This window comes from Cynoglossus semilaevis, chromosome 15 (genome assembly GCF_000523025.1).
Source record: "Cynoglossus semilaevis isolate Cse_v1.0 chromosome 15, Cse_v1.0, whole genome shotgun sequence".
Classification (NCBI taxonomy): domain Eukaryota; kingdom Metazoa; phylum Chordata; class Actinopteri; order Pleuronectiformes; family Cynoglossidae; genus Cynoglossus; species Cynoglossus semilaevis.
Genome location: NC_024321.1, coordinates 14,420,693 through 14,431,829, shown reverse-complemented (window position 1 = coordinate 14,431,829; position 11,137 = coordinate 14,420,693). Strand labels below are relative to the sequence as shown.

Genomic DNA, 11,137 nt, shown 5'->3' with positions numbered 1-11,137 from the left:
ATATATATATATATATACAGTATATTTTGTGAGAGAGAATAGAAAACTTCAATTAAGACAGTGAAGTGAAAATCCAAACATCAGGTGCAGATTTCCAAGGACGTCCACCATCTTGTCTCTTTATGACCGAGACAAACACCGTTTTCACCTGGAACATTTCAAACACAACAAAAAACATGTTTTTTTTTCCACTCATACAGTATTTATTATTGTGTTTTTCGTTTGCAGTATTTTTGTTTACTTACTCAGGTACTCGGGTTATAATGTGCCTTGACCTTCACGTTTCCCACAGGTTGCTATGACTGCTGTATGCGCTGTTTGGGTGGGGTGCCATACTGCTCCCTGGTGGCCACGCTGCTGTGTTTCTCTGGCATCGCCCTCTTCTGCGGTTGCGGGCACCAGGCCCTCACAGAGACAGAGCGACTGGTAGCGCAGTATTTCGCCCGTAACCCCCAGGACTACGACACCTTCGCCTACTTGTGAGGAAATAAATTCAGCATTTCAGTCCATTTCTAAACATATCACTGCTTTGGTCTGGTTTCTCTCTGAACCTGAATTCGTCTTTTTTTTTTCCATTCCCCTCTCTTTCTCCTTCCCAGCATTCTATATTTCCAGTATGTCATTTACGGCTTGGCCTCCTTTTTCTTCCTCTACTGCATTGTGCTGTTGGCAGAGGGCTTCTACACCACCAGCGCTGCCAAGCAAACCTTTGGAGAGACCAGGAGCACCATGTGTGGCCGCTGCCTCAGCTCCTCGGTGAGAGGGCCCGCAGTAGGAGAAGTGAAGGGGGGGATTGTCGAGATTGTTTTGGGATTAATAGAAATATCACTCTGAACCTTTGGGAACTTTGAAAGATAAGAGGGGGGAGGGTGGAGGGGGGGTGGTGGAGAGTAGGAGAACAGAGCGAGATAATGAGTAAAGTCAATGAGTGGAAAAAGTCGGTCATTAACCGAGTCACCGCTTCGCTGCTCGTAAAAATGCTCTGAAATGACACTTTATTAAGACGAAGCGGCGTAACGTCCGCGCCCCGTTCTCTGTGTGCAGTTTATAGTGTTGACATACGCGCTGGCCGTGCTGTGGCTGCTGGTGTTCGTCTCCTCTGCCCTGCCCGTCTACTACTTCTACAACATGGCCTCCACCTGCCACACCATTGACGTTCTGACCGAGACGCCGGCGAGCATCAATCAGCTCTGTGTTGATGCCAGGCAATATGGTGATGATGATACTTCTTTATTCATTTTATTTTTAATATTAGCAGATCCCTACGGAGCCCCTAGAGGGACATGAAAAACAACAATGAAAGAGAGCATGAGATACTTTCTCCTGCTCACTAGAAAGGTTTCATTTTTTTGTTTTCCATGTCCCTTTAGGGGCTCCGTAGATCCTAGATCCCAGCTTCCGTTACTTTTAAATCACATTTAACTGATGAAATGCTGCTGTTGTCAACAGGCCTATTACCATGGAACGCAGTACCAGGAAAGGCCTGCGGAATGACCCTGTTGACTGTTTGCAAGACTGAAGAGGTGAGAACTGTAGGGAATGAATCTGCCGTGTTGTCGTCTCCCCCAAATCCCCCCAAATAGTCCGCCCAAGTGGACATGTGACCCTCACCAACTCGTGCCAATCTCTCCCCTCAGTACCAGATGGCCTATAACCTCTACATCGCCGCCTTCGTCGGAGCGGGCATCACTCTCTTGGCTCTGGTAAGTGACCGTGCCTCGGGCCGTTTTAACGCAGCCCGGCGGTGACCTTGGTCGCAGTACAACAATAGTGTTGTGACTCATGTGACTTTGTGACGCTCGGAGTGTAGGTGGTGGAGGAATCTCAGGCCTCCATGACTAATGACTGCTGTACTATCGCTCTCTGTTCCTCCCTCTCAGCTGATACAAACACCATCTCAATGCTGTAATGTCTGCTCATTTCCAGTCATGTCAACTGTACAGTCCATTATACTCAGCCATTTCAGATAATGTTACCCAGCTGGCATCTGCCATTAACGGTTAATCGGATGCACTCCAGTTTTCTCCACAGCCTCTGAGTGAACGTCTGTCCTGACACTTCCTGTCTCTGCTTGTCCCCTTCCGTAGCTCACCTACACCGTGTCCACCACCTATAACTTTGCCGTTCTGCGGTATCTGGGGAGAAAGGGAATGGGTGCACGCTGTTAGGCTCAGCTTCCTGTCTGCTCTGTCACCACCACCACACCACCACACCGGGGCTGTAAAGGGAATTCCTCTTCCACATCATCTGCACTGAGACACAATGAACTGTTAAGATTCTTGTTCGTCTTTATATTTTATACTTGTGAGCATGTTGTTTTCCTCTCTTGGTTTTTTCTTTTTTTTTAACTGTACAACAAAACCAAAATGTTTGTAAGTCCCTGCCCACGATGTTCACAGAACCAAAATGTTTGTAAGTCCCTGCCCATGATGCTCACAGCAGAAAGGTTACTCTGTTTTTATTAACGCAGCCGTTCAGGCAAAATGAGCTCTTTACACAGACGCTTTACTTTCTATAGGAACCCATGTTTCCTAGAGTCTTAGAATACCCCAAAATAACTGCCCGATAACTGCCCCAACATCCCTACTCATATAAACTCACGTACAAGTGAATGCTAGTGTTTAGGCTAGCTGTTTTTTTAGCAGCGGCAGATAAGCTGCAGTAACAAGTCGACTTCAGTGCGTCTGCGTCTATTTTGAAGCAGTAGCGGCAATAACTGAGTAGCGAAATAATTTGGACTTTTCAGTTGCCCACAATAGAAAATCAATGTACAAATACAGTCGCTCTGCTTCTGCACATGTAACAAACAAGCTAGTAGCTAGCTTAGCATTCGTTTTGCACCTTTCTTTTTCCCTCTTTTCACCTACTCTGGAGTGCTCTGGCGCCCGCCAGTTTAAAACCACTGCCCTCATGTATTATCACACCTCTCAGCACATTGAAAGTGACTTCTTGCTGATGTGACTCACCATTGAAAAGTACAGCCTTTCATTGTGAAACTAACCATTTCATACATCTGGAATTTCCTGCAGACAGACAGTCAGTTTAATCAAGAGCTGTATTGGCAGCGCTCTGCTTTTGTACGACAACAATATGTGACAATTCTCAGCGTTTATCATCAACACAAAACCAACAATTCACACCGGAACAAGAACGAACAACAAGTAATCATGGCCATTTACAAGAGCTAAACGCACCAACGCGCTACAGGAAAGATTTGGTGACACACACAGTTGCACAATACCGTGCCACAGACACCTCCAGTGTGTCTCGCATCACTTCCTGTTCCGCGGTACAGTGAAATAACTGCACTAATAAATGAATATTTGTCCAAACTAACCGACCAACCATTGCCACACACGCACGGCTAATCTACTGTGCAGCTGTTGTCGCAAATGCAGATTACAGGTTGCCCTGGCTACCACCCCTCACATCTGGTTGCCACGGTGGCAGACAAAGTGGCAACCAGTCACAGTCTCATGCTGACCTCAGGATTTTCTCACGGTCAGGAGAGTGCCCCTCTCCCACTCCCCCAACAATGGAGTCAGGCCAGGTTTTGAAAACCAGCCAATAAGCATCGAGCTCTGGGGGCCACCTGGGCCACAGCTCTCCACCGTAGGTTAAACTCCATGTCAAAGGCGTGGGTCCTCTGGACAAAGAGATTTGGACTGCCCTTCACCCACAATGCAATGTCACGCAGCACATTCACATGCTGCTGCGTGACCCTGACCCCCACCAGGGAGAGCGAGGGGACTGAAGGAACTCCAGGTTCTAGTGAATGGTTTCTTGGTGACAAAGGGACATATGTACGTGTTAAACACTGATCTAGAAAAAGGTCTGAAATCGTTTCTCAGAATGTTGAGAAGACAGAAGCACTGCGTGCTAACTGGAGGTCACGTGACCTCAAAATTAGTTGCAAATCGACCCCCCCTGCCCCCCGCATGACAGAGGTGCTTTTTTAACCTTGTTTTGATTATAATACTTTATTTAGAAGTTGTGCTTGTAGTTATTGTATAACAATTGTTTTTACTTATTTAGCAGAATTTCAATTATATTTAGGCTTTGATTCTAACTAATAGACATTTTTGCAGCAAAACTAGTAGAAATGCAATTTGGGTTCAAGCTTCACCTTGATGTGGATGGTAGATTTGTTAAATGAGAACATTTGTTTGTTTTTGTTTTTTTATAATAAAAAAATATTCCTGGATATCTTTGTGCAAATATTCAAGAAAAAATATATATATTGGAGTGTGGAAGTTCTATGTAATGCCACGGTGTTTAACAAGCACTTCATCCTTGGCTTCCAGCCACATTCTGGGGCCAAGGTGTTTTGTAAGGTGTTTTGTATTCTGTCCTCTCGTGTCCATAGGTGCACTGTTTCCTGCACTTGGCGGTGTACCAGAGGAAGCTGAGGCACAGGGCAAAAGAGGAGTGGAGAGGCTACGACCTGTGCCTGAGGCTGCAGAGGGACTGGGGCAAGAGTCTGAGTTCTCCGTACCCCGCCCATACTACGGACGTCTCACGATTGGCCGATTAGAGCGTCAGTGACAACCGTCGCAAATGAGTCGGCCGTGGAAATGATGGCGTCGTTGTTACTGTTAAACTGCTTCCCTTCATGGTTTTCTCCTAATTTGGGCTATCCCATAGTTTGTTAAATTTGTTTTATTTCTGTATTTGATCGACATTATTTTAAAAAGAAAAGTCTTTTAGGTTTAAAAAAAAACAATCCTGCCTCGGGTCAGATTCACGTCGTATATGCTCGAAATCCTATTTTTAATGAAGGGAAAATAAAAATGCAGAGCATGTTTGATATTCCTTTTTTAATAGAGAGGAAATGAACACTCCTCACTCTCTTGGGTCCCACGCATACTTGAGAATTCAGTGACATTCAAGGCCCTGTCTGATGAAATTTAAACAAGGCCTGTTTCGGGGTAAAAAGAAAATACCAAAAGTTGCATTTATTGATGTAACTGAGAAATGAAAGGGAGAAGGCCGGGGGAATTTGACGTCAATATCTCAGCTCTTTATTAACTGGGACATTTTTCTCCTCCCTGATGAAGAAATGTAGTCGGCGAAGTCAGCTATTTTTGTTTTCAAAAATAGCTAACAAAATGTATTGTTTTGAAGCTGCGTACAACAACAACAACAAAAAAACACGGACAAGATTGTGTTTCCCTTTGGTTCGCCTCATGTTTTATTTGTAGCCAAGCACTGGAGGGTATTCAATACTTTGCCAGCATGTTGGCAGAATCAGGCGTATCCATTGTAGTGCAAAAAGAGAGGTGTAAGGGAAGCTGAGGATTGGATCAACAAGAGATGAAAAGTCCTAACGTTCACACATCTTACATCACACACACACGTGGGGTAAGTACGGAGTAAAACGGACGACAATCGCCATACAATTAATGCCCTTTGCGATTTACATTAGCCGACAGTGAGGACAGGCCAGAGAATTGAGCGTTCACATTCATATTTAAATAGTACAGTTTTTTAAAACAGTTCAAAAATGAAACAAAACACTGACATTAGACTCAATGACAAATGAGAGCTACACACCGTTATGATACCAGCTTGTACAGTAAATACGCACTCCCTCTTAAGGTAAACACTGCGTTCGGCTACATGCTCTGAACGGTAAAGTCGTCCAGTAAGAAAACGAACGCTTCTGTTTTAATTCAGAAAGTATTAACGCTGACAAACGACCAAACCTCAGCCCCCGGTTTCTGGCCTGCAATTAACGCAGGCTAACAGCTCCATTCTGTTCAAATGCCAAAATCAGTTCACAGTTAATAAACTCTCATAAAACTCCCCGAGCACCACTTCTCAAACACACGTTTTAACAACGACCATGAACACACACACGCGTGAATTATAGGTCTGCATTAAAACAAAGAACCGTGTAATTCCATCAATATCATCATTGTACAGTTTCACCCCTCCCTTACTCCCTTACTCCCCCGCTCATTTTCACAGTGAAACTCTGGTAATGTTCACTTTTCATCGGCATGCACACAGGAGGATGCAACCGTTCGATGGAGAAGCAAACGTTTTCTAAGGCCGAGGCCATTGGAAAGAGAAAGAAAGAAGATGAACAAGAAGAAGAAGAATGCTAGTTTCCTACTTATGTCATCGCTTTCTCTGCTAAGAAAAAAACAAACAACAAAATGTACCGTTCAAGCAGCAACAGAAAAATGGTTAAAAAAATGAATTGATAAATCTTTTCAACTCAGTTTGAAGCATTAAAATTCAGATGAAAACAACACTGGCTTTTGGACCACAGCAGGTAAAACTACATAGTTTAAGTAGTTAAAGTTCATCCCCTGGGTAGTAAACCTTTATGTACAAATACTGGGAAAAAAGAGAAAAGTACCATTAGGAGAAACATCTGCAAGTTTTCTGAATACTCTTATGTAATATACTATGGTCAACTGAGACCTAGGATATGACCACACTGACAGCACAGTGTATGTAATGGAACACAAAACGACGACAAACCGACGGTGAGAAAAATAAAATACTGAATAATAAAACACTGCCACTCACAGAAAAGTTGGTACGGTTCCTAAAGGAAATGCCTTTAACACAGCACACATTCAGTGCAAGCAGGTCTGCACTTAAACCTTTGCACTTCAGAAGAGGCTTCATCAGAACTTCTTCAGAACTGAGGAAGACTCTTGGACGAGAGGTGAAAACATCATCGAGAAACCAAGACAGTTCTGCCGCCGTCTAACAAACTGCTTCAGATAAAAGGACCCGGACGACAGAGAACCAACACTGACGTGACACACAGGTTTTCCAAAACAGTCCGGAGATTTTTTTTTTCAGCAGGCCAGTTGGACAATCATGTGCTTGACTGTCCTGCCTGCAGTCCAGATTGGTTTTTCTATTTTAAATGCATGCATCATGCAGCTCAATATTCCAAAAATAATGGGCCAAAAATAAAGATAATATTAAATATTAAAACAGAATGTGACCCAGAGATGAATGTGACCATTACGTTGAGTAAAAATACTGAAAGTCTTTTGACATTTTCTAAGAAAATGCATTATCAAATTGCCATTTTTCTAAAATGACATTTTTAGGAAGTGTACCAACTTAGAGCGAGTTTTCTGTAATCTTGATCAAACACAAACCTCTAGTGTGCACACCAAACAAGGTCAACAAACAAACTACAGACTTTAAATGATGTAAATATACTTTTCCAAAAACAAAATGAAAAGAACTAAAGAGTTGCTTCTGCAGCGAAGTCTATGGAATTCCAAACAGGAGGAGAGGTACCAAAACTGAGATTAGAAATGTTAATAATCTGGTGACAAACCACGGAATGAACACAAACTTGTGCCTTTTCAGATAGTGTGTTTAGTTTTGGATCATCAGGAATTAAATCAAAGATTAAGATTAGTTCTCTTCTATAACATTTAGCTTGAGTTTATCACCTGTTATGTTAATAAAAGTTGCTTTTAAGGTTAGAGATTTTTAGTTCACAGAGGTTTTGCAGGATATGCCGTTTGGTGACATTGATGAACTGCATCAATTATTCAGTCCGTGTTTTGTTTTCCACAGAAATAACCTGAACAAAATAATGCACTCTGTTTCTTAGGTCCACTGCACTGACTGCTCATAATCCTGATCACACCATAAAGCAGTTTCAGTCCGTCTACCTCAACAGCAAAGGCAATGGTAACCGTCTGTTGATCTCATAAATCAGAGCATCACAGCAGCTCAGCACCAACGCCGAAGTCAGAGTTACAAAACTAATACTCACAAATCCACTCTCTCTCTTTCTCTTTCTCTCTCTCTGAAGGCAAACAAGGACATGTCCCCTTTTTTTGTGTGCAGCATTCATTCTGTGTCTTTGTACCTCAGACAACATTGGTCACAGTCAACATCTCTAAAAAGAAATGAAGGCCATTGTGTGTTCAGTCCTCGTGGACCAAAAACTCAAGCAGTTCCGAAAGCAGCTGCATGTCGCTGTGTCCAAAGTAGAGTGTGCTCTTCAATAGGAGACTGGTATCTTCACTGAGTTAATTAAAATTGCAATTTCTCTGATTAAACCAAAATGCTTTGAAACCACCGTCAGACGCACAACACCCTGAACGAGAACTCTGAGCGAAAGCTTGGTGAAATATTCTTGTGCAACACCAGTGAAAGCAGCAGAGTGAGTCTGTACCTTGGTTAGAGTGAGAAGTCAACGATCTAGACTAAAGCCCCAGTCCTTGACACTGACCTTCTCACAGGTTCTCTATCTAATCCATATTATCTGTACTGTATACTGCACTCAGTACCTAATAGCACAAGTACCATAAAAAAAAATCTGAAAGGCTCTCAAAACCGCCTCGGGCAAAGTTGGAGCCAGAGAGATTAGGACCAGGTGGATTCACACCTGACATTCAGCAGCAGGACGTGCGAGAGGTTTTGCGGTTTCCGTGGAGATCAATAGTACTGCTCAGAAGTGTGTGGTCGATCTGGTCTTCAGCAGCCAGCACCTCCCTGACAGCTGCCTCAAACGCAGCCGTGACATTAGTGTCATCCTTGGCGCTGGTCTCAAAGTAAGGACAGCATCCGTTCTCCTCACACCATGCCCGCGCCTCATCTTCTCCAACCTCCCTCTGTTCCATGTCGACCTTATTGCCGAGCACAACGAAGGGGAACCGCTCGGGATCCTTCACGTCAGAGTAGTACATAAACTCCTTCTTCCAGCAGCCCAGGTTCTGAAAGCTCTGCAGGTCGTTCACGGCAAACGTGAGGAGGCAGCAGTCGGCGCCGCGGTAGAAGGGTGTGCGCAAGGACTTGAAGCGCTCCTGACCTGCTGTGTCCCAGATCTGAAGAGTGACCAGGCGTCCATCCACCTCCAGGTCTCGATTGAGGAACTCCACACCAATGGTGTGAAAGGACTGCGAGTCAAAGCGGTCTGTGACGTAACGGTTCATCAAGGAGGATTTGCCGACTCCACCGTCCCCCAGCAGGATTACCTTCAGCAGCAGACTCTTCCCGCTCATTATGCGTCCTCCCATCCAGTAAGATCTCCTTACTGGGTAACAGCCCGTCACACCTGGTGGCAGGCCAGGGTCGGATTAACCTAGAAAGAGGAACAAAGTACATGTGCTTTATGCAAAGTACTGATAAATTAACAACCAAAGCAGTAACGCTAGTGAAAATGGGGAAATGAAAGTCTATGCTTCCTCTGCAAAAAAAGACTCTTGTTCAACTTTTTAAATTTTAATTCACAGAATGACCTTGCTGTTTTTTAAATTTTTTGAAAAGTAGTTCACAAGAAAAGCTAATACTGTATGTAACTGATATTAAGGTTTTTCTTTTTTTACCTTTATCTGATAAATTACATTTTTTGTAATGACCACTGGCTATGATATAGTTCTCACTATCATGTGAAAAACAAATTTTCTCTAGCAATATTAGTGTACAACTCTAAAGACAAAGACAAGCATAATTAATGGTTGACTAGTTAAAAAACAGAGACAAGGGTGATTGACCAACATGACTGTCAAAGGTCTTAGAAAGGAGGCCATGTCTGTTCTGTGGTTATCCAGAAAAAAAGTTGCTTATTTGACAATAATTTCCCAGCAAATAACACCGACTCATGAATATTGTCAACCGAGGTCAGAAAATAACTACATGGTCTCTAGACAAACAACCTTGAAATTTCTGGCGATGACATAAGGTTGCAGATAAGCTCTTTAATCTGTTAAGTGTCATGTTAGCCAAGTCATGACTGAAATTAAATGTACTAATCTATAAAAGATAGTCAAAAGAGCTTTTAATTCTTTTAAAAAATAGCCTTAAAGTAAACAACCCTAAGGGTAAATATGTCCCAAAGGATTAAAAAAAAACAACCATTAGTCAGTACCAAAAAGTAGCATTAGTAATGTGAATCAAGCTGCCAAAAATAAATAAAATATTAGCCAATTGCAGACGTTAGATTAGTAATACTTGTACTTAGCCAAGAGTATAAATAGCTAGGAATTTTCAGACCTAACAAATTAAGGGGCTTTTAGTGGTCATAATGCAAATTAGAAAAAATACAACTCCAACTTCAACAACAATATTTCTATTATCCAGAACATATAAAATACAATAATGCATAAAAGAGAATACCATGATACAATATTGATATTGTTGGTAATAAAGTCGAGTCACTCAGTGACTCAGAATAAAAGTCTGGTGTACAAGTTCAACTTTGCAGTTTGTTTATTCACAGAACTTAAATGTAAGGCATGACAAAGGAGAGCAGACTACACTGAAAACTGGACAGCGACACAGCAGGAACTGTCCAGCCGCTACGGCAGATGAACGAACCTCACAGCCAACTAGCATGCTAACCGGCTAGTCTGACGGCTTGTTGACATTTTACACTGCCGGGCTAACCGTTAGCATCAGTGCATATGCGACTCTAAACAATGTTACAAATCGGCCAAGCAACCAAAGAACAAGTGCTGCAGTAAAACGATTATTCTGTAAATTAAAATAAGCCAGGATAAAGAGAAAACGTATATTTTTACTCACCCTGGTTCTAATACTGTAGTTATTCTGATGCGCCCAGTCCAGCTGCCCTGCATCTGAGTGTCGTGACACCGCGTAAACATCTTTGGGTCCTAAAGCCCGTCAATTTACTCGGCTCTAATAAATGACGTCATCACAAACGGCTTATTACTAGGACAGAAGAAATACTATTTTCACTTCTTCTTTTAGAAAAACAATTCTAAATCTCTTTTTATGTTTTTATTTTTTTAGAATAGTTAAACCTAAGTTTTTTTTTGTATTTTTTTTTTTTTTTAGAATAGTTAAACCTAAGGGTTTTTTTATTTTTGCGGATCGTATCTTAGTTTAATGTTTAGTAATAATAGATTGAACTTTTCGAAGATGACCCAATATAAGATGTGAAAGGCATGTTACAATATATATATTTTTTGCTGCAATTTGAGACCAAACCTATACATCTGGAAACTTCTAATACATAATAAAACACAAAACGTCAAAAAACAATACTTTTTTACTAAGAATTGTTTTAAATTAAACAATGTATATGATGGTATGTATTCGTTAATAGCATGAATACAACAAATAATGTATTTAATTTTTAGCAGGAATATTATTTGCTCTTTCGCTATTTGTAAACATTAAC

General features: G+C 42.0%; 2 protein-coding genes across 3 annotated transcripts in view; one reads left to right on the top strand and one right to left on the bottom strand.

Moving 5' to 3' along the window:
• plp1a (proteolipid protein 1a) overlaps nucleotides 1–5,776 on the top strand; it is a 14,574-nt gene extending 8,798 nt beyond the window's left edge. The window contains exons 2-7 of one of the 2 annotated variants that reach the window (XM_008327315.3): nucleotides 293–479; nucleotides 600–756; nucleotides 1,045–1,213; nucleotides 1,450–1,523; nucleotides 1,638–1,703; nucleotides 4,367–5,776. In XM_008327315.3, the coding sequence (XP_008325537.1) occupies nucleotides 293–479; nucleotides 600–756; nucleotides 1,045–1,213; nucleotides 1,450–1,523; nucleotides 1,638–1,703; nucleotides 4,367–4,534 (821 nt within the window). In that variant the 3' untranslated portion in view covers nucleotides 4,535–5,776. Of the gene's footprint in view, nucleotides 1–292; nucleotides 480–599; nucleotides 757–1,044; nucleotides 1,214–1,449; nucleotides 1,524–1,637; nucleotides 1,704–2,087; nucleotides 2,394–4,366 lie in introns of those variants that run through there. The other variant, XM_025063412.1, reaches the window with a different exon arrangement.
• rab9b (RAB9B, member RAS oncogene family) lies at nucleotides 5,168–10,692 on the bottom strand. The gene is made up of 2 exons (XM_008327312.3): nucleotides 10,519–10,692; nucleotides 5,168–9,076 (listed from the first exon to the last, which is right to left on the bottom strand). Exon 2 carries the CDS (start codon nucleotides 9,009–9,011, stop codon nucleotides 8,388–8,390), a length of 624 nt encoding a protein of 207 aa, XP_008325534.1. The 5' UTR covers nucleotides 9,012–9,076; nucleotides 10,519–10,692; the 3' UTR covers nucleotides 5,168–8,387.
• Nucleotides 10,693–11,137: the final 445 nt, after the last annotated feature.